The sequence below is a fragment of the Zingiber officinale genome, chromosome 5B (genome assembly GCF_018446385.1).
Source record: "Zingiber officinale cultivar Zhangliang chromosome 5B, Zo_v1.1, whole genome shotgun sequence".
Classification (NCBI taxonomy): domain Eukaryota; kingdom Viridiplantae; phylum Streptophyta; class Magnoliopsida; order Zingiberales; family Zingiberaceae; genus Zingiber; species Zingiber officinale.
In genome coordinates this window covers 96,196,938-96,221,097 of record NC_055995.1, presented here as the reverse complement: position 1 = coordinate 96,221,097, position 24,160 = coordinate 96,196,938, and the positions used below count along the sequence as shown (strand labels likewise).

At 35.7% G+C, this 24,160-nt stretch overlaps 1 protein-coding gene across 1 annotated transcript; it reads left to right on the top strand.

The window, feature by feature from the left end:
• Positions 1 to 3,632: 3,632 nt before the first annotated feature.
• On the top strand, positions 3,633 to 23,086 carry LOC121985088 (protein timeless homolog). The gene is made up of 19 exons (XM_042538361.1): positions 3,633 to 3,872; positions 3,951 to 4,103; positions 4,213 to 4,372; positions 13,565 to 13,883; positions 14,342 to 14,479; positions 14,572 to 14,764; positions 14,873 to 15,003; positions 16,324 to 16,542; positions 17,426 to 17,592; positions 18,769 to 18,847; positions 19,296 to 19,850; positions 19,932 to 20,275; positions 20,403 to 20,516; positions 20,608 to 20,691; positions 20,760 to 20,972; positions 21,485 to 21,553; positions 21,725 to 21,934; positions 22,322 to 22,447; positions 22,671 to 23,086. Exons 1-19 carry the CDS (start codon positions 3,770 to 3,772, stop codon positions 22,948 to 22,950), a joined length of 3,657 nt encoding a protein of 1,218 aa, XP_042394295.1. The 5' UTR covers positions 3,633 to 3,769; the 3' UTR covers positions 22,951 to 23,086.
• Positions 23,087 to 24,160: the final 1,074 nt, after the last annotated feature.

Here is a 24,160-nt window from a genome sequence, read left to right as displayed (position 1 = left end):
CCTCTAAAAGTAAGATCTCGTGGACGTCCACCGATGAAACGAAAACAATCAAAAATTGAGCAAATTGTGAAAAAGACGAAGACAAAGTCTCAAAAAAAGGTTTGGTTGTATATTTGATACTTTTGGTGTTATGTTTTAGTGATAATTGATTTTACTTTTGTTATTTGTTAATATTGAGCATAAGTACATCTATCTACAGGATGCTACAGTTGATAAAAAATCAAAATGAGTTATCAAATATCAATTCTTGAAGTATGATCGATGATCAGTCCAGTAAAAATGTAAGTTAGATGCATGAAATTTTTTAATTTAGAATTTATCATTTAACATTTTATTTGTATATGTACTTAGAGTTGGTAATTTTGGCAAGAAATGAATTCTCCAACTTGTTTTAAGTTGAATTTGTCATTTGTTTCAAGCTGCCAAAGATGTTTTAAAGAAAGCCTACTACAATATGATTGCGATCATTGATCAGTCTTTGCAAGATCTTGAAAGAAAGGTATGTAGTCTTTGCTTTAATTTATAGCAGCTTGTAACAACAGATGACATTGATTTCTTAAGATGTTTGTTAGCAATAACTTTTCTCAGATATGTTTAAAGCAATAACCTAGACAGGAAAATAGAAAAAGATGCATATCAGAAAAACCAAGACATTATGTTATTGATTTGGGAAGCATCTTTGATTTTTATTCATTGAGTCTCTTATTCATTTTGCAGGTTGTGTACTAAGGCCTTCACCGGGGAAATGGAGTTGATGACAAAAGAGAGATAATATGCTGGATTTATGTTCATGACATTAAGACTCTTTTTGTGTACTTGAGGGATTGAAAGGTTTATGTTAGTCCTATGTTGGGTTTTTTTTTAATTGAATATTGTAATGCAATTGAAGATTGTAATGTAATTAGATTTATGTTTCCAATTGAAGATTGTATGGGTTGAGAGATAATATGCTGGATTTATATTCACGTTTTTTGCATGCGTATTTCAGTTCATAGTTTCCAATTTGTAATTCCTTACTTGCTGCCCTAAGTCATATTCAACATTGTTAGCACACTTAGATTCTTCCATTAGCTTGTCTTTTACAATGTGTATCTCGGATGATAACTGGGAGGAATCTTGTTGCAGTTTTCTTATCACATTGCATGCATCCTATTTCTGTTTTGTTCTCAATAGCTGAGGTTTCACAACCCATTGTCCAGTGACCAAAGGCAAGTAACCTTCTTCTGTAGCCTGGAATGCCCTCCTCAGTATATCAGCTGATATTGTATGTTCCTCCGATGCAAATCCTATGACATGTAATACAATAAACAAGAGTATACCAAAAAATTTGTATCGCAATAAACAAGAGCATACCAAAAAATTTCTATCACTAAAATGTCGACAATATGGAAAAAAGGATTAAATGACCACTACGAACCAGGACTTCAAGAATCCAGATTCAATAGTTCTAATCTCTTCCTCAAAAGAATTTAGTGCTTTCTTTAATGGATAAGCAGGCAAGTAACTTTAGTTTTCATACACTAATACTCAAATGTTACACATTTACAAGTACAACAAATAGAGAGAGAATTTTAAACTAGTTGCAATGAAAATGAAAAGAAAACATTTCATTCAAAATGAATACGAACTTCATAGCAAAGTACATTTCATTACTTCAACAGTTATTTGCTTATAGCAAATTACACCAACCACCTCCAAATTATCACAATCCAAGTAAATACAACTACAACGATAGTAACTCTAAACATTCTATTAAATGAACATATTTCATCACTCAACTTCATTGTGATAGAGTTGTTCACAGGCTCCAGGAGAACATTGCAATCAACTGCACTTTCGGTGTACATATTAGATTTCTTCAATTCACTAATCTCCATCTGTAATTTTTTGTTATCCCTCTTCAGATCATTAATAATTCCCTTAGTTCTCTCTGACAATTCTGGATCATGCCATAGGAAGAAGCCACATCCCCTTTCCTGAATATCGAACAAACTTAATCAAAATCCAATAAGTAAAAAAGCATATAAAAATGGTTGGTTTTGAAACCATTTTATATAAACAAAACTTACTCTAAATTTTGGGCATGAAAAAAATCGCCTCCCTGGGTTGGTTTCCTTCCATGAAGTCCAGAGAGTAGATCTTAATCCACAATAGCATAATATATGAGGTGTTTCACCTTGTTCATCATTCATGCGTCTTCGAGTAAAAGAATTTGATGATGAAGAACCGGCTGCCATGAATATGTGTTCCTTTGTCCTGCAATTTTTTTTCATATCAAAAGAACAAAAATCATCTGCTTTCTCTTTCATATCCTTACTCAACAACTACAATTTAGGTAATTTATGTTAGAGTAATACTTAGGAGGCCACACATAGTATAAGAGATATATAGAGTATAAATTATTGCAAATTTAAAATATCCTAAACATGACTTTCAATATCCTAATTGATTTCACTACTGGGAACCAAACAAAATTGGTTAATAATAGGACATGTCTCGGGTTTCATCAATGAGATGCTACAAGAATTATAATATGGCAAACATAATTATAATTACATTTGTTCAAGAAGAATAGTCATGAGAAGATTTTAATGTTCAATAATAAGGGGAAGATTCATCAAGTGCTAAAAAACAAACCCGTCAGTTCGCTGGTGGAGGAGGTTTATTTCCAAGGCCGTGGAGGAGCTTCGCGACTTCTCTGGGGGTGCACCTTTAGGGTTCGCTCGGCGATGGAGGAGCTTCGATGGTGGTAGATCTTTGCTTTGTGCACAGCTTCGATGGCGGCGCAGAAGCTTCTCTGTCGGAGGAGAGGGCGGCGCAGAGGACAGAAAGGAGGAGAGGGCGGCGCAGAAGCTTCTGTGTCGGAGAAGAGGGCGGTGCAGAACCTTCTGTGTCGGAGGAGAGGGCGGCGCAGAGGACAGAAAGGAGGAGAGGGCGGCACAGCTTCGTGGAGGAGAGGGCGGCGCAGAAGCTTCTGTGTCGGAGGAGAGGGCGGCGTAGAATCTTCTGTGTCGGAGGAGAGGGCGGCGTAGAATCTTCTGTGTCGGAGGAGAGGGCGGCACAGAGGACAGAAAGGAGGAGAGGGCGGCGCAGCTTCGTGGAGGAGAAATGAGAGGGAAGTGGATCTCGTTTAGGGTTTTAGTCAAAAGTAAAGAGTAAATTCAAGATGAGGTGGAAAGAATGAGAAGGGTTCGTGCCTTTTTTTTAAGCCACGTTGGAATGGCTGACTCGTTCCCGCAGCATTTCGTGATTTTAATTCCCGCAGCGTATCATTACTCAAAAAAATATAAAGAAATAGGTTGGAAAAATTGGTTCTCTCCTTTTTCTGTCGATGTAAACGGCCCAAAGGTCTGTTGTCCTACTGTCTTACAAGTCCGCATGGATTTTTCTTCTGCAGGTAGGTATTTTGCAACTTTTAGGAACCACTTAACTCACGACTGACTCACTGCTGCAGTTTGCAGTCCGCGACTTGATTCGCGACCCAAGGTTTATTGTTGGGCCCATCTTGCATCGTGACTTGCGTCGTAACATAACTCGGTTTCCATTTATTACGCGCGCGAAACGTTCTATGGCGGGAAAATTTCGCCTCTTCACCCCGCCGCCGCTTTCTCGACTCTTCCTTCCTCCATGTCATCTCTTTATAACTCTATTTTCTCTACTCGCCTCGTCTTTCCTCTTCTCCTACTCCGAAGTTTGATCTTCGATTCCAAATCGATCCCCAGTTCGGGGCGCTGCTAACGAGCCCGGATTCCGCCAAGAAGAGCTCGAGATGGACACGGAAGGGCTCTCCATCATCTGCGCTGGGATCGGGTGCCCCGAGGAGAACGAGAATGGCGCCCTAGTCGGTTACACAAAAGGCGAATACTGTTTAGGTAGGATTTCTCACTCGAGGTCCTTTGTTACTCGGTTAGGTATTTCCTTCTAGTTGACAAGATGGGCGCTTTCGGCAGATAGTTTGAAGGATTTACAGCGATTCTTGAGGCGTGATAATCCGCAGCGGCGAGACGTATTCAAACAGATATGCAAGTGGAATATAGTGTCTCGTGATCTGGTCCCTCTAATTGAACATTACCAGAGCGATCGGAATTTGTTAATCAGTGCTGGTAACTTTCTGTATCTCCAAGTTTCAAGCCATTTTTTTTTTCTTTTTGGCGCTGTTTAAGTTTAATCTTTGTTCAGTTTATGGCCTGACTGTGACTTTTTGCTGCGCAGTCAAGATTTTGGTATTTATGACAATGCCAGTAGACCATTCTTCAGATAATGTTGCGCAGCAGATAGAGTATCTGTGGGATCTGAAAGCTTCATTGACACGTTCTATCTCCATTGCAGTCATCGTGTCTCTTCTTGAAGATCCATTGGACCACCTAGAGCAGTGAGTTAACAGCTCCATCTTAACATTCTTAATAACTCTAACGCTGAATGTTATATTTCGTTGCTTGTTTTCTCCCCCTTTATTTTCATTGGAGATGGCTATTATTTGAAGTGTTGGAATTTTGTTCTGACATAATAGAAGCATATAATAGATTACATGTACGAAATGAGTTGAGTTCTCGATATACCTCAATCGACGTTGATGTAAACTCCGGAAACTATGAATAACTTATAGTCGGGATAATAGTCACAAGTATCAAACTATTACCATTGCTTCACAACGTCTCAACCCTCAACCCGGTGATCTTCGACTGTGAACGATCTACTTCTCCGCAAGCGATCAGTAGTCTCGCGATCAACAGTAACCTCTCTTCTACAATCTTTCAGCATTCTCACCTTGCTTTTATATCCCCAATACCCTTTATATGCTCATGCATATATTGGGGATACTGGTGAGTGGAGGTAATAGATCATGGGTCATGATCCTATGATCCCATGATCCACCCATGATCCACCTCAATCATGTTAATATGCTCCATGTGGGCAAAATCAGCATCTCCTACTTGTACACGAGGGCATTTCACTGTCAACATTAATCACAATTCATGTGACTAACGAGGTCCCACTAGGCTTTCATATAGGGTTGGACGTCGTGCGACTAACGAGGTCACTTGCAAACAAAAACTTTGTTAGGCACTTGTTAAGATGCTTGAGCGGTCATTGTTAATACCAAAAAATATAAAAGCTCGCTGTCCCTAGATCCAAGACTAATTATATCTATTGAGCTACTTTTCTTAGTGAAAACAATCCCCAGATTTCGCTCGACTTTGTATCACTATTATGTTTATTCCTACATAGATGATCATAAAAGACCAGTCGATGATTATAAGATAATGATGCAATGTCATTTGGTTTTCCTTTACCCCAAACTTGAATCCATCAGTCTCAACCCAGCTACTTTCTTAGACCTATCCCTCGAATCTTAATTTATCTTCCGAGTCATCGGTAAACATTTTAAAGTAGCAAACATTGAATTGGGACCTTAAGAAACAACCAAAAGTAATAAGGGCACATAAAATTCCACCTTAAACACAGTAGGGGATATCAAGTCTCAAGTAATATAGCTCCTACTATCCTTAGTCGTTTTATCACACATGGTATGAAACATGTGTCACAGTGTTATTCCCTCATCTCTCAAAGGTCATATGTTAGATTTTTCTAACATTCTGTAGGTATGAGACTCAGTCTACACATAAGACTCTATCCCAAGATCTTAGAGAGAGTACCTTAAAGATAATATCACAAATGACAAGTGATATCTAAGATCTCATAAACTGGCTTCTTATAGACAACATGGATGTGGGTATATCCATGTTAGCAATGTCACATGTGATTTCATCCTGAACACGTATCAGGGCGACTTAAGTTCTAGCAAAGCTACTCTCATAACCTCTTACAACTAAAAACTGTCTCATATCTATTCTCGGAGGTGGTCACTCATGTGAGAGAGTCGATCCTGTTTGCCTGACATATCTATTTCACAAAACATACATATGATAATCAAAGCAAGTGCATATAAATAAGATGTAAATGTGACTGAATAATGCACGAGTATCATATATATGGTTAATTAATAAGCATCAATGTCGTCAGTAAAGTATAAACTGAGAAATTTCATAAGATACTCAAACCTAATGTCTCTTTATGCCCTATAAAGGCATCTTGAGAGATGGGTTTGGTGAAGGGGTCAATAATCATACTGTGTGTCAAAATGTACTTGACAATCACTTCACCCTTCTCGATAATGTCTCTTACAAAATGATATCTGGTATTTATGGGTTTAGTTATACTATGAAACTTAGAGTCTCGAGTGTAAGCGATAGCGGTCTAATTATCACAATAAATCATTAAGTCATCTAATGGTCTTCAAAGCCGAACACTTTCTTAAATTGCTACGGAGCAAACCATGAACTCAACTTTTATTCTAGATAGAGCAACACAAGTTTGTTTTTTACTTCTCCATAAGATGTCCTTGTTATTAAGCAAGAAGCTAAAACTTGATGTTGATTTACGCTTGTCCAGATCACCTCCCCAATCAACGTTCGAGTAACCGACAAGGCGCAAATTGCCTCCTCCGTAACATAAGGATAAGTTTGTAGTTCCTTTAAATAACAAAAGTCTTATCCCACTAAGTGAGGTTGGCTTACTGTTCCTTTAAGATATTAGAAAATCCTTTTCACTGCTCTCCAGTGCCCCCTTCTCCAGTGCCCCCTTCCAGGATTAGTCTGATATCTGCTTACCAGACTTACTGCATAACACATGTTCGGTCGAGTACACATCATTGCATACATAAGACTTCCAATTGCACTTGAGTAAGGTACTTTACTCATTTCCCTTACTTCTTCTTGAGTTTTAGGACACATTTCCATGTGTAGACCTTCTTCTTTAGCAATTGGAGTATCTATAAGATTACATTCACTTATCCTAAATCACTCGAGAATTTTCTTAATGTAAGTCTCTTGTGAAAGAGCCAACATTTTTCTCGAGCGATCCCTCCTGTTTTGTACTTCGAGGATAAACTCAGCTTCACCCATGTCTTTCATATCGAAGTTGGCTGACAATCATATTTTAATGGTTATTAAATATTCAATGTTGTTCCCACCTAACAGTATGTCATCCACATACAACGATGGAATCACAAAAGAGTTATCATACCATATTAGATAAACATAATGATCCTCCTCGACCATCTTAAAATCGTAAGATAGCACCTCCTCGTGAAATCTAGTGCCTGGATGATTATTTTAGGTCATATATTGACTTTCAAAGTCGACAGACCTTTTTTTTCTTGACCTACTAGAATAAACCTAGGGGATTGTTCCATGTAGATCTCTTCATCCAGATTCTCGTTAAGAAAAGCAGTTTTAACCTTCATTTGGTATAATTCCATATCCAAATAAGAAACAATCGCTAAAAGTAAATGAATCGATGTAAACATGACTATCGGGGAGAAGGTCTTCTCGTAGTCAATGTCCTTTGTTTGTGTGTAACCCTTGGTTACCAAACAGACTTTATACTTCTCGATCAATCCATCAGCCTTCCTTTTGATTTTGAGAACCCACTTGTTCCCAGTGGTCTTTCTATCCTTAGGTGAGTCAACTAGGCCCCAGACTTTATTGACTTCCATTGATTCCATTTCTTCCTACATGACCTTTAACCATTGGTCTTTTGTTGAACCCTTGAGAGCCTCTCTGAATGTCTTTGGTTCTTTGTTGTTTTCTAGAGTTACAATCAGAATCTCATCCTCAATCGGGAAATGTCGATGAAGTACCTTGTCTCGATAACTCCTATGAGGAGGGAGAGTCTCTACACCTTCAAATAGACCACTCCCACTAGGACCAAAATCCTTAATAGGATATATCCCGTTGTTGGGTTCGGCTTAGCCACCAGGCTCATCCATCTTATAGAATGTGGAGTCTCGATCGATTTCACCTATTTTAGGGAAATCATTCTCGAGAAACTTGGCTTCACGAGATACAATCTCAATGACAGTCTCATCTATATGTTCTCCTAAGAACACATGTCCCTTAGAGTGGTCAGAGTATCTAATGAAGATACACTTCTTTCCTTGTGGGCCTAACTCGTCGTATTTGTGTGAGAAATCATAAACATACGCGGCGCAACCCCATAGTTTTAATTTGCTAAGGTTAGGCTATCTTCCTGTCTAAAGTTTATATCAGACTTCGTTAGAACATGGTTGAGGACGTAGGCTGCAGTTAATAATGCATCCCCCTAATGGAAGATGGGTAAATTAGCATGCGCCATTATAGACCTCATCATCTCCAACAAAATCCTATTCCTTTTTTTAGTGATTTCATTTTGCTGTGGAGTAGCATAAATAGTCAACTGTCTTATAATGTCTCTCTTAAAACATAATTCTTTAAATTGTTTAGATAGATATTCATGCCCTTGATCGGTTCGGAGAGTTTTCACCCTCAAGTTTAGTTGATTTTCAATCTCACTTATAAACCCCCTCAGACTTGTGTGAGATTAGGTAGACGTAGCTGAAACGTGTGTAATCATCAATAAATGTAATAAAATACATTGCTTCGTTTCGGACTCCCACATTCATGGGTCCGCAAATGTCGGAATGGGCCAACTGCAAAGGAGTTCTAGCTCTCATTATTTTTCCAAAAGGCTTTTTTGTTGCTTTGTCTGCTAGGCAGAACTCACACAAGGGCAACTGCCTAACATGCCACTTGTTGCTAATCTACTCATCCTCTCTTGTCCTATGTGGCCAAGTCTGCTATGCCATACAATTACATCATCTACTACATTATCAGATGCATAGAAAATAGGAGAATAAGGATAAGCAGATGAAATCAAATTTAGTACATAGAGTCCCTCATGGACTAAAACGGAGCAAACTAAAGAGTTTCCTAATATCACACAGTATCGTAACTGATCTAGACATTGGACTGATACCAGATTTCGCTTAATTTCTAGAGTATATAAGACATCATGAAAATATAGAACTTGGTTGCTTTGTAGCAATAACTTGCATGTCCCAATCCTTCTCACTATCACATATGCTCTGTTCCCCACATATAATCTCTTAATATGAGGACTCAAATGGCGGAACTCCACAAATGTGCTCCTGTCACGAGCCACATGGTCTGTGGCTCCTGAGTCTACAATCCACAAAGGAGAAGAGTTAGCAAACATCACGCTAGATGACACATAACTCATACCATGTGAAGAAGAAAGATATACCTTTCGCTCGTTACACTTGAATGCAAAATGCCCAAGCTTAGCACATACATAGCATTGTACATTACTCTTATTGAGTTCCTTCTTGCATTTTTGTCTTTTCTCGTCGGTTTTCACAAATGACTTCCTCTTGCTATAGACTTTGGTCTTCTTTTCATGCTTGTGCCACTTGCGCTTTATACCTCAGGAGCCCTTACTTGACTTTGTAATGTAAGCATGACCTGAAGAAGACCTAGTCACTTCCTGACGTACTCATATTCATGAAAGTACTGATACTCTTAGTGTGTGAGAGATAGTTCTTAATAATATCCCAAGAGTCCAACAATGATTGGATCACATCCAGTATCTGAAGTTCATTAGACATGGGCTCCCTTATATTTTCAGAGAAGCAATCATACTTGACATATGCATTAAATGTTGATTCATAGTATGATCATGCCTCTTCTTGTATATAATGAACTTATATGTCAGCATTTCTATCTTAGGGGCTTATGAGATGCCATGATGCTCGTTGAGAGTATACCATACCGACTTAGCAGTAGGATACTGCTCATATATTAGGATCAGTTCATTGTGCATGCTGCTAAGTAGAATCACCTTAGCTTGGCTATCTTTCTTTTTCCAAGTGTGGTATACCTCTTGATCTCGTCTCGCTTGTGACGTGGTACCCTCTCGGGGTCCACCATCTTGTGCATAAGAACCTCCTCGAGTTCTTGTTCCTTTTAAGATAAATTGAATCTTCTGGTGCCAAATATTGTAGTTGTCACCATTCAGCTTGTCTCCCTTGATGAGATCTATTATGATAGATTTTGTTATAGCTATATCTTTGTCACACAGAAAAGAGAGATATTAGTGACAATTAATGTTTAATTACACAATTTTGTGTATCTTAAGAATCATTAAGATCCAAATGACTCAAGTACAGACTCCAAAATGAGCATATGAGTCAATAAACACCATACATCACAATCTAGAATTGCATCTCACCATTTGGACTTAGATTCACTATACAAAACCCCACCATTAGTCACCTTTAAGTCAAATCGGCTGGTCTGGTTAAGTTACTTGGCCCAGTTCAACTCAAACTGATCGGTCTAGTTTAATGAACCATGCTAGTTTTTTTTTAAAGAAAAAACAAACTTTTTATCATCTTCTTCTCCACAACGAATCATTCGTGACAATCACGATCACCGGCAATGGACGTCTTTTGTCAGTATCTCGACACAATCGCCGAGCATCGGACTCCCTACGTGATCGTCGGTGTTCGCCTACCACGAACACCGATCACCAGCATCACGAGGTCATCGACGCTTGCGATTCGTGCTTCTGCTATGACAAACATTATTCGTTGGCCTGTGACTTGGTGTCAACGTGCGATGCGGTTGTCTATTGCAAAACTCTTAGCCGAGGAGGACATTGCCGATCTCAAAGATAAAGAATCATTCCTTATCGGCAGATTGACCATGACACCATCGGCTCCAATGGTCTCCCGCTTAGGGAGCTTCCATTGAACTTGACTCTGAAACCAATGTTGGAATTTTGTTCTGACATAATAGAAGCATATAATAGATTACATGTACGAAATGAGTTGAGTTCTCGATATACCTCAATCGACGTTGCTGTAAACTCTAGAAACTATGAACAACTCGTAGTCGGGATAATGGTCACAACTATCGAACTATTATCACTGCTTCACAATGTCTCAACTCTCAACCTGGTGATCTTTGATTGCAAACGATCTACTTCTCTGCAAGCGATCAGTAACCTTGCAATCAGCATCAACCTCTCTTCCATAATCTTTCCACACTCTCACCTCGCTTTTATACCCCCAAGACCCTTTATATGCTCATGCATAAATTGGGGGTAATGGGGAGGAGAGGTAATAGATCATGGGTCATGATCCCATCATCCACCTCAATCATGTTAATATGCCTCATGTGGGCAAAATAAACACGAAGAAAATTGTCTAGGCAACTACATAAATTCAAAAATAAAATGCTAAATTTTTCTAGGGTTTTTGTAGCAAAAGACACAGAATATTAGCATCAGAAGGATTTTTGCTAAATTGTAGGAAGGTACCATGCTCAATGCAAAAAAGAGAAAAAAAAAGATAAGTAAAGAGAAGTGTATCTCTCTTTCATCCTCTAGGTCATGATTACTTGTACATAGTCATATATAATTAGAGAGTTTTCTCCTAGTCTTGTTTAGAATGACAAGAATAATAGGTTTAAGTACCTCTTCATCATTTGCCTTAACAAGTCTCAGTTTGGAAGCTTGATCGATGTCCTACAATCCATTAACTCAAAATCTCATCTTTCCTTAAAATAGTATAACAAAGTAGCAATCCTATCAACTTGTACCCTTTTTACGGGATCATATTAGCAAATAATACATTGGATCAATTAGTATATTGTTAGAAATTCATACTCATTTTATTAAGTTAATAGTAATAAACAAGTTTAGAAGTCCAAGAATTTACCATACATTAAAAGGTTATCACTATATTGTCAATTTATTTCCAACATTACTACGATGGATAGATAAATTAGCGTAGTCATTGGTTTTTCCTGAAAACGATATATTTGGAATATGGGGAGTAGGGGCAGCAATTTGTGCCGTGTCGTTTCTTATGTACTCTTTTTTGTCTTGTGAGACTTGTTTCAGAACTTTTGGTATGTTTAGCTCAATCTTCCTTTGTTTGAGGTTCTTTAAGTAGTGTGCTTTACTTGTGAAACTTAATTTATATTTAATTGGAGGAACGAAGAAGTGAAGAGACAGGAGAGGAGATACACTCACCATTTTGCCCTCAAATATTCATGGTGCCAAAGATGTTTTAAAACTTGAATATCATGGCTTAATGGCAATGAACTGACCATTATGCAAGAACTTGAATATCATAATCATGCATGTTGTCTAAGCTTTGCTAGATCAAGGCTTAATGTTTTAAAAATCACATTGGATTGGTTGATTCAATTTGGTGAGCTGTTAGAGCTTCTAGCTAATCAGTGTAATTTTATTAGCTGAACAATGGATTTGACTATTCAATAGGCAGAATCGGTCTAATGCACTACTACTCATCTATGGAGTTTCTAACACAATGGAGTACATAAGTTAATTAATTTCTACTACATAATGGAGTTTCTAACATCTAGGTCAACCTTGGGTTTAATTTTCAAATCATTTGCATCCCCTAGCAATGTTAAAATTGTTGTCATGTGACTTTGTGGTCATAGGTTTGAGTCATGGAAATAGTTTCTTGCAATGCAAGTAAGGCCACATATAATAGACTCAACATGGTTCGACCCTTCACTGGAATCTTGTATTGGCAGAAACTTTGTACACTGAGTTTTTCTTTGTTTTTTTTTCATCCACGAACAAGAGAATTATCTTTTTGCCAACTAAAACTTCCCTTCTCTTTTTCTCAAAGATTTCAATGATGATTCATAAATGGGTCATGTCATTCAGGCCAATATAAAATTATATGAAGTAACCATGAATTAATATAATTTCATTTTTGGTAAAATGTAAGTTTAATTAAGTTCTCTAAAGAATTAAATTATGTAACATAAAAGGCTTTTAGAATTTTTTTAAATTAGATTGCTTTGTAAATAGGTAAAATTGTGTCTTCCATTTATATATTCGGATTGTGTTGTATCACTTACAAATTTTGTTTCTTATATGTTTTGGGTCATGCCCAGTTATGGTATATACTGCTGGCTCCAAGGGGAAGTCTCTTTCATCTTATATATTATGATATGGCTGCCCTATCATGATAATTAGAGAAAAGTTTCACATATCAAGAAGAATCTAGTTTGGAAGTGATCACTATAATAGTTTGACATCTCATGGTAGGATTTTAATAATACTACAAGTTTTAAAATAAAAAATAGAGCTAATTCAACCTAATTCAACTTAAGCACTCTCATTGGGCTTGATTCTTGACTCAAATATAAAAAAAATATCATTTTTCCCCCCAGAAAACCATGAACTTGACCAACTCAATCAAGTACGAAGAACCTAAAAAGGGGATGCTAGACTCAGACTTGATTGGGTTTAGTTTATTTCTTCTTAAAAATCTGGTGGATTTTAGCTTGGCATGTTTTCAGCTCACTTGAAAGATTTGGCTCAGGTTGATTCTTTTTCACGAAGAATATTTCCATGATTACCTTGATGGGGCCTGTTTAAACTCATTATGGTGAACAATGAATTGAAAATTGCTAGCAAATTTTCTAGTTGATACTTGCAAACTTTTTTTTGTCAAGAATTATAATAAGCATCATTAGGTTAGATTGTCTTTTGACAAACATTAACATAAATCAATTTATACAGTATTTTGTTTCATGTTTTGGTCTTCTTCCTGTACCATTTCCCTGTACAATGCCAAAATTACTGATTGAGCTTTCATGTTTAACATTTCATCCAGCAACACATTTGCTGAAGATGACTGGAAGTTGGTTCAGCTGGTGCTTACATTGTTCCGAAATATCCTTGCCATCCATGATATCACACAGCAACAAAAGTCGGCTGGATTAGCTACTCAGTGTTTCTGTCTGGCTGATAGATTGTTGGAGCTCATGTTCGAAGAGAATGTTATGGACTTGATTATAGTACTAACTCAGCATGTTGATGACTCTTCTGGTTATTTTCAGCAAGACAATCTTCTTTTGTTGGAAATTTTCAACTGCATTTTTCTGGGACAGGACCCAGAGCTCATAGCTAGAGTTTCTAAACAGGCCGATAAGGTTTATTTTGTCCTTTGCCTACTTTTATACATACATAATATGTTTCTTTTAGTAATGTTTTCTTTTCTTCATCTGGGTCCTCTTGTTGGTTGAAGAAGCTTGTCAATCATTGTTGAACTGCATATTAAGTTCCATCAAGTTTGATTTTTCATAAATAAACTTGCTTAGCCTGCCTAAAGGGTTGCTAAGTCTTTTCTTCTTCTGTCATTTTCTTTTTCTGTTAATATTATTTTGTTAGTAACCAGGACACACACACACAAGAAAAAAGATGGGTTTGATTTGGAAGTCATATACTTTAATGGGTCAAATTCTTGGCTTTAATTAATTAAAAGGTTTCCCATAAGTAGTAAAAGGGATAAACTGACTCAGTTTTACAGGTTGAAGTCTCAAATATAAACAAAGAATCTTCTACATATTTTTGTTAAACATGTAACATCACTTTAAAATCATATATGCAGGTAAATGAGGATATTTCAACTACTATAGATTCTCTCAGATATATTATGGAAGAAGAAAAGGAGAAGAGAAGAACCATCCATCTAAGGAACGTTGAACGCCATTCACAGTTCAGTGGAACATTTACTCTGCTTGGTGTGGTATGCTCTCTAACCTTATGCAAATGCTGTGAGGAAATTATTACAGGAATAATTGATGGCTGCTTAATATATGAGTGATATTTTGATGATAGGATGGCTCTAAAACTGTACTCAAACGGCACCCAACCTCTGTCTCAGGAAATGGCGTGATAAAAATTCACAATGTTCAACGGGGTCCATTGAAGAGGATTGCTTGGGACCATGACAATTTGCATCCTGGAAAGAAAAATATTCTGGAACTACTAAATGAATTCTTGAGCCAGTTTTTGTCAGGAGGCTATAATGGTAAATCTCATCGTAAATATATTTATTTTCTTGCATTTTCTTGATACTAACTCTCGAGCTTTTTGTTTACCTTTTTTTTTTTTTGCCATATAATGTTCTATCCCCCAGTTTTGATGCAATCCATTTATGCCGATATTACAAAGGAGTCACTGTCTATTCAAAAAGCTGAGATTATGATGTTTTTTCGAGTCACTAAATTTGTTTTGGCATTTCAGCACCAAAAGATCCTAATATCAAAGGTGAGAAAAATTCAGAAGAAAGTCCTTATTATCAAAACATTTTATACAATGCAGTGTATATTTGTTGATGCATTATATATTTTGGGGACAAATTTGAACTTAGTCAATTTTGCTCGAGATTTAGACTTATAATAATAAAAGTATAGGACAAAAGCAAAGGGCAGCTCGGCGCACGAAGCTCCCACTATGCGGGGTTCTGGAAAGAATCCTTTGTACGCAGTCTTACCTTGCTTTTTGCAAGAGGTTGTTTTCAGGATTCGAACCCATGACCTTTAGGTCACAAAGCAACAACTTTACCGTTGCGCCAAGGCTCCCCTTCACAAAACCAAATAGTCAAATTTTGATCAAATATATAATCGAGAAGATACAACAATAATCAGAGACTTGTGAACTTCCTATTCCTAAAGCAAAGATCCTCTCTTGCAGATAATTCTTGGTCTTACGATTAGACGGCTAATTGGACAATTCAAGTGGGTTGGACAAGCTAGGAACATTCCTACAAATCAAATATCGAAATTCAAATGAAGTATCTATATTTTATTCCATGAACCAAACTAAGGAATAAGTATGCCTAATCTCTTCTTGTCGATTTCATTCCCTAAGAATAGTTACTTATTCCTTGTCAATCAATTTCGTGAACCAAATGCCTATTAATGTTCAGTCCCAAGGTGTGATGAAAACGGTTGAGCTTGGGTAACTAGTGCTAAAATTGATATGAATATGAATTTTAAATCATATTTTCATATGGCTAGGTTGTCACTTGCCAAGTGTGAGTGATGTAATGGGCTTTCAACAACTAGCAATATAGAGATGAGATTCATGTAGCTAACCATATAGTTGGGGACAAACATGAATCATAAGTTGTGGAAGAATTTCTCAGAATTTTCTGAAAATTACATTTTCTTCAAATCAACATTTCAGTTATTGTTTCACAGTATAATCCACTACAGAAGTTCACATGGCAAAAGGTTTAACAGATCTCATACAGTTTATTCTTTCTCATGTTTGATAATAAATGATTGTTACTCTTAAGTAGTATGTCAATCATCATTGTAACATGGTTCTATTTACATAAATGAAGAGAAACCATCTATTCTATTATTTTTTAAAATTTGAACTCCTTGCTTCAATTTCACAGCTGTGACAGCCCCTACCACCTTCAATTGCCTAGCTTGCTAGCTTTTTTTTTACCAACTAGTTACTACATGTTTCTATATCTCCTTAAGGCATCATGTTTACTTGAGTGATATAAATCAATCATGTAGTAGGTGCTCAGGTCTTATGTTTGTTTGTAAAAATGAAGTGATGTCTTTTCTTCAGGAATCTAATATGGAGGAACCCCATTCTGATCTTTCATGTGACAATTTGTGTGGTGATAAAGCAACATTCCATGGGGAGGTTTGCGAACCAGTTGCAGCAACAATGAATGAAGCTATGCTCAATTTTGTCATATCCAAATGGCTTGAGACTTTTGATGGCTTAAAGCAAACCAATGATTACAAATCCTTGTCAACTATTGGCTCCCTGTTTAAGAGTATGGTCAGTTTCAGTAAATAAATTTATATCAGCATGTTGTATTTCTCATTCTACAGTAGGGTTATTTATCACAATGTTTTGCTAGTATCTGCTTTGCATTTAAATATCTCTTGTCTCAAAATATTCACTCTAAGTGCAACAAGCCATGGAGATTGTATTTTTCACCATTATGACAATTGGCATATGTATCTAAGTTTGTAATAAAGCCAACAAGCCATGCGTTCTATTTATTTAGGATAGGCTATCAGGCTTTAACATTTAAGCAATCTATGATTTTCTATATTTCATCTCAATATTGCTCGATAGGTTTATTTTCAAAAAGAAAAAAAAAATCATGCTAATTGACCAATGCTACAGCAAATTTGTATATATCTGTTGGGAATTATTAAAATGAAGAAAATCTGGAAAATTGTCAAATAAATTTCACTGTACCCCCAAAGTGTGTAAAAATATTACTTCACCTCCCATATTTTACAAAATATCAATTCACCCCTAGAGTTTTCAAATACATTTCATAATTCCTTTAGTGAATAGGAAATAAATTGACGATGGGTTTATCTCATCATGCACTTAACGCCTGTATATCTATATTTACCTCCTTCCATATCTATGGGGCCGGCACTAGGGGGGTCGTTAAGGTAGCGGATCTATCTTTTTTTAGTGAACAGACAATAGCACAAATATCAAAGAATGTCTTACAGTTAGTTCAATCATTTATTTGTTAAATCAACTTAAAAATTATAATTAGTTTTAGTTTTCCTAAAGCTTAACATATTTTACCAAATGTATAGGCCTTAAGAAACCAGATGGAACCAAAATTTCAGTTTGTTTTAATTCACGTTTTTATTTTGCAATTTTCTGTTTAAATTGTTTTCTTGATATGCAGATTCGCATGCTAGATTTGGTGCTAAAAGTATCGTTTGAAGGTTCAAAAGAAACACAAGTCACTCGTGTTCTGTTATATAAGGTGTTTTATGATCAGACGGATGAAGGGCTGACTCATTTTCTGTTGAACATGTTCAAATCCTTCAACTCACATAAGCAACCCAAAAGGTTCATGTCATAGAAATAATAGTGCTATATGATTCTGGCAATTTTGGTTCCTTATATGCCTCTTTTTAAGCATTGTATTCAAGATGTATTTGAGAACTTAGATTAATTATTGAAAATTAAATGCTTTACTAGAATTGTTATATTTTGGAATGCAAAGTGTTATCTACAATAATTAACTGTCAGTAATTTTATGTTTAGTTTCTCCTGAAGCATTTGCTACTTTATTATCCATATTCATTTGCATGATTAATTCTTCAAACATGGTACTCGTTTCCAGTTATTTAGGAACTGAGTCTAGTTTTGGTTGGTGCATAAGGCACACCTTAGTCTATTTATCCCTAAGAATTGTAACCATTTTGTACTGTTAGCACTGCTGCATAACTATGAATTCTAATTTTGTCTCTCCATTCTACTAGTTGTCATTATTGTTGCAACACTACTTTTTATGAAAGTGAGTTTTTGAGAGTGAAAATATTTTACAGCGAAAAGAATATAAGAATTCCACACATTTTTTGAATGAAGACAAACATATTAATTTTATTATAGATTCAAATGTAAAACACAAGTTGTTTCTTGGGTCCAATTACCAAATTAGAAGATTTAGTTCATCTGAATCAATGTTTAATTTGATACCAATAATGGTTAAGGGTCAAACAAATTAAGGTGACTTCAAGTAAATCATTATTAAGAAATAATCAAGTTAGAGATCTAGCTTTGAGTACAACAGATGGATTGTTGAGAGGAATGGAAGTGATTGATATGAGAACTCCTTTAAGTATCTGGGTTGGTGGAGCTATACTTAGATGAATTTTCATTGTTCTTGAGGAGCTTGTATATTTGGTCGCATAATCATCCAATGATTCTTTTGCATGGTCTATTTTATCCCTCATATCTCTTTCATTACACATTCAAGTGCGAATAAAACAAAATCTAAACCTAATAATTTCCAAATACAAATCCTCTGGGAATCAAAGAGACCCAATTAAGTCTGAATAGTAAAAGAACTTGTATCTAGGAATGATATCTAACTAAAGTCCCATTAGCACAAATGTTTTATATTTTGTTTAAATGACTTTCTGTGTACTAAAACTTTGTTTATTGCTTATATTTTTTCCTAAGCTTTATTGATTTATCATGCTATATTACTATTATTGATACACACTGTTTCTCTTTCAGTGATCTTGCAGATCTGTTGGAAGTGATACATGTAATGTTCCGACTTATGGAAAAACTGCAAGACCGTGGTGCACTGAGGGTATGGTCTAACAATAGCTAAAGCTCCAGAGATTCTGATTTTGCTTGTAGTCATTTCAACTATTCTTGGTGCACAATATGGTCTTGCATGTTCCACTTATAATCTAAACCCTGAATTTAAAATTGCATATATAGTTTAAGATCACAAGATGAGTAGGATTGCCACATAGTCATCTATGTCCCAACTATTTAGTGTGACTGCATGAATCTTTTCTTTTTATTGAGTTTTATGCAAGACAAGACCAGCAATTAGTATTCAAATTTATTTATTTATTATTAGATTGATGGATATTTTCTTAGATCTTACTCTACCCTTTACGCCTTCTAATAGATTCAACTTTTCTAACTCTAAAATATAATTCACATTTCCTCTATAAGTAACCTAAGATTCATAACCTTGCACCGGTAAATGACTTTCTATATTCTTTTTGTTCCTATCTAAACTTTAGGTTGCTAGAAAATCAAGGAAAGGCAGAAGGAAGGAGAAACCAAAAGGCGGAAATAATGAGCCTGCTAGCATTAGTGAGCACATGAATGTGAAAACTGATGTTGATCAAGCTGATGAAACTGGAGGACATAGTTCTGAAACACTTGTAGAACCTAATTCCTTAATAAACAAGCAATCAACCAAGTTCAGTGATATTGATCAAGACATTGACCAAGAAGTTATGCCACCCTCTGATCAAGCTGCAGATGTTGCCATAAACAAGAGAAGCATTGGAGATGGCATGGTTCCTTTAGTTGGTGAGATTGAAAATGCCGATGTCATTGAGCTTGCCCATGAGCCAGTAGATTCTTCTAGTGATGATCAGTTGCCTGACACCAATGAAGTTGACTTTAATATAACCAAATTAGTTGCTACTTTTGTGAACAACTGTGTTGTTAGCAATTTATGTTGGTTGCTGAAGTACTATAAAAGCAACTCTGCTGGTACAAATCACTACATCATATGCATGCTACGGCGAATATGTGATGATTTAGACATTTCCCCGATGCTCTACCAGGTATTTTCTGAGTTAACCCATGTATTACCCTTACGTTATTGACTTGGTTGTTTGATGTGAGTAATCTGTTTTATTCCACAGTTATCAATCTTGAGGGTGTTCTATGATATATTAGCTGACCAAGAATCATCAAAATCCAAGAAACACAGCAATATTGTAAATTTTATTACAAAATTTATAAGAAAAATGCTTAAGTTAATGAAAGAGCGACCATTGCTTTTTGTTGAAATACTCTTCTGGAAGACACGTAGAGAATGCCATTGTATTACTGCAGATGCTCTTTTAGCTAGTGTTTCAGATCTCCAGAAAGATGCAAACAAACCTCATGATGGTACTTTTTTGAGAACTGGCACAAGGCCCAAAAGCATAGCAGACTCTCTTGGTGATGATGAATTCATCTTGCCATCTGACTTCAATAATCTGAGGTATTTATATGAAATTATTTATTTTGGCCCATGTATATTAATTTTATTGAGCAAAAGAGTACTTTTCTATAATATATCATTCATAATGAATCTCTCTTGTTGACATTTTATGAGACTCACTATGCAGGGATGATGATTCATCTGATGAATTGTATGAAAATAGTTTTGACCAAACTAAGAAAAATGTGGGTGAGGCAAGCATGAGATCTATCTCAAATGATAATTTAGAAATGGATAGAAGGTCAGTAACCACTGAAAAATCACCTAATTTTTGCTCCAAACAGTTTACCATTTAATATTTTAATTTATTATTGTAAATTCTCAATATCTAGATCGAAGAACATAAAGGTCCCCAAACCGTACAAAGGTTTTATTGACCAAGAACAAGAGAACACTATTAGAAATTTATATGACAAGTAAGTTGTATGTTGTGTTTTTTCTGTTCTAAAATATCAGGCTTGATTTGATATATTTTGATATTCAGGTACAAGGGAGATAAAAGATGCAGTCATCTCATAGCAGAAGCTCTAAACCCTGAAGGGAATATAACCCCTGTTCAAGTCAACCGTAAACTTAAACAGCTTGGTCTACACACATTGAAAAAGAAAAAGTTGTCAGGTGTTAATGCATTTATTACAGCTGGAGAGGATCCTACTGAAGAAGCTAAGGAGAAAAAATCTTATCAGGGAGCAGCTTTGTAAGTTATTTATGCTTTGTAGTCGAGTGTTCATTTTACATTGTGTGGCATTGTCTTTCCATTGCAATATGCTTTTTGATTATCAATAATCCTTGTGATGAGGCATATTTGTGGAACTATGGTTGGATGCCAAAGAAATACAATTCTCAGCTAATTGTTAGAGTTGTCCATGCTTTAAACCTGCCTTAACCTGTTGTGAATAATAGCTGCATAGTTGCATGGATTTTTCATTGTACCTCAGAGAACCTTGGTACTCATCCTCATATACCCTTGTACCCATGTTGGACACCTGATACACTGTCTGTCACTGAGTTGATATCAGTACGCCATTAATCTTATAAGTATAGCCAATTCTGGTATTTTAACTATGATGATGATTTTCATATGTTATACTTGTTTTTGAATCTAGTAACTTCAATAAATTGCATGTTCTGCTGATTTTTTAAGCTTATCACAACAGAGTTTTTTAACTTAATAATGCATTCACTGAATTCATTTTTCTTGTATTCCAGACGCAAAAGAAAAAGAGTACAAACATTTAGCAAAGACCAGGAGCTCAAGATCAAAATCCTCTTTGAGAGGTTGATACCACGGTCACTTCATCCAATTCTCCGTAGTATTTACTAGTTTTTAAATCTAACGTTCTCTACTTCTGAACTAGTCTCTGTTTGAGTTAGTAAACATGATAATCTAATAATTTACCTTGAAATCTTCAATTGTATTCTTCCATGATGTTTGCTTGTTGTATGCAGGTTTAAGCATCATAAGAAATGCAGTCATATGATAGCTGAGGCTTTAGATGCTGATAAGACCTATTCAGCTATTCAAATTACACGTAAACTCAAGCAGCTTGGCCTTGTTGCTCCTAAAAAGATAGGCTCATCAGAAACTATAAACCAAGCAAGAGATGAAGACAATGGTTCTGATGAAGAAAAAGAAACCTTGCTTTCTATAAAACAAAGGTACTTTTTGTCCCATTTGGTGCTTTCATTTCTGTATTTTTTAGAAATACTGGATGTTTTTGTCCCTTCATGTAGAAGGGTTGACACTGGACCGAATCTATTATTATCTGTGGCCTTGTGTGTGACTATCAATATGAACATCATTGCGTCCATACTATTAAGCAAAGTCTATATCTTCATGTAATTTTCTGGCTTTGTCACTTCCTCAAAACCTCAGTTGATGATAGCATTCAAGTATGATCTTACTCGATAAATTATACAGTTGCAATAGGTTATCAAGGTCCTACTAGGCTAGTATTCAGTGTTTGTTAGATTACATATTGGATACACTCAATATCTTAAAACATCTGTAGGTCCATTACGACAATTGATATTCTGTCCTTTCAGGAGCCTAACCAAGAAGAGCAAGTTGTCTACAAATGAGGAGACTACACATGAAAGTGGCTCTCTGCTTCACAAGGTAACACCAGATGGTCAGGATTCTGATGAGGAGACTCTGGCTTCTTTACTGAAGTAAGTACCTTTGGTGTCTTTTTCTTAACATCGGCATCGTTTAGCCAATCATTGATACATGTTTATCGTTTCCAAAAGAGGAATGCTTAGTAATTGATCTGAATTTATTACTTCAATAAATGAATGTTGATGCTAAGACTCAAGCCAGCTACATGAATATGTTTAACTAATTAGAACAATTTGTTTAAGATAATTGCAGTTAATCAATGCTTATTATTTTCAGAAACAGAGTTCCAAGGCAGTTGGAGGAAGCTCTAGAAGATCCAGTTAGCATAGACCAAAACCTTGAGGATGAAATGGACACTGGCACCATTCCATCTGCTCTTGATGATGATGATGATGATGTGGTGATGAAGAATAACCTGAGCGATGAGGTTTGGGAGAGAGAAATCGAGCCGAACTATGACGACTCTGAAGAGGAAATGCACACTTTTCCTGCATCCCAAAAGGCTGGGCATAAGAGGAACCTCAAGCTGGTTTTCGATGAGGAAGATGACTACTAAGAAGGATACAACTGCATAGTATCGAGTGTTGAAGATGGTTGTAGATGTCAGTTTCAATTTAATTCTTGTTGAAATCACAAGGGTCTTCCAATTGCATTCAACGTATAAAAAGTATGATTTTGTTTTGGTTTCTTAATTAGAGCAAAAATCCAGCTTCTGATGTGCCCCAACCAAGAAAATAATAAAAAATTAAAAATATAGAAAAAATAATAATTTTTAAATTTGAGATGTAGATTAAATGGGTCAGTTTATCGAGTTTTTCATTTAGTTTTATAAACATTTCTTTCCAATTCACAGACCAACTCGAGCTAACTGGCTCATTTAGATTGATTCTGCTTAAGCTATTTGATGATGGGACGGGTCAACCCGATCCAAATCAAATTAACTGGTCTAATCTTAATCAAGAAAAATTTTAGCCTACACACTCGTAGATGGTGGAGTGTGAATTTGAACATCCGGAAATCCTTCCAGGCATCTTTGATTGGTAAAAAGTGAAATGGGATGTCTGAATGGATTTCCGGATGTTCAGATTCACACTCAATAAGATTTTACTGAGGCTTTAAGAAAGATGAATTTCCCTCCCAATCAATTCCTCTTAAATTTTATGAAAAATATTCAAATTGTCGCTTAGATATAAAGAGAACTAGCCAATGAAATTGTTTATGCTTTATGTTTTTTTTTTAAGTTGGTAAGAAGATGCATGCTGTACAAATCCTGTTCATGTTAGGCTTTTATTTTGTCTTGCAGAATGAGAAGTATTTTGGGGGTTAAAAATTAAAAAACAACTCTTTTTTATTAGAATCATCAAAAATATATTTTATTTTTAAAAAAATACTCTTAATAATTATGAATTATATTTGTTATAATTTACTTTTAATCAATATTAATAATATTATATTATAATAATTATGACTTATTATTATATTGGCATTTTATTTTTAATCAATATTAATCACTGATTAATATTATGTTTTTTTTTATGTTGTACCTGCTTTAAAAATTGAAAGTGAAATGGGACATTCTTTTTTAAAAAATGATATGTTAAAATGATATGTTAAGAAAGAATCTCAATGAAATACTTAAAAATATATATAGATACATAAAATGATGGGCCTCAAAAAATGAAATGATGAACTTGGGCATTTCATTAAGATTTTTCCTTGCATAGCTCTTCTTGTTTTTACCACAAATGTATATGAACTAGTGTATT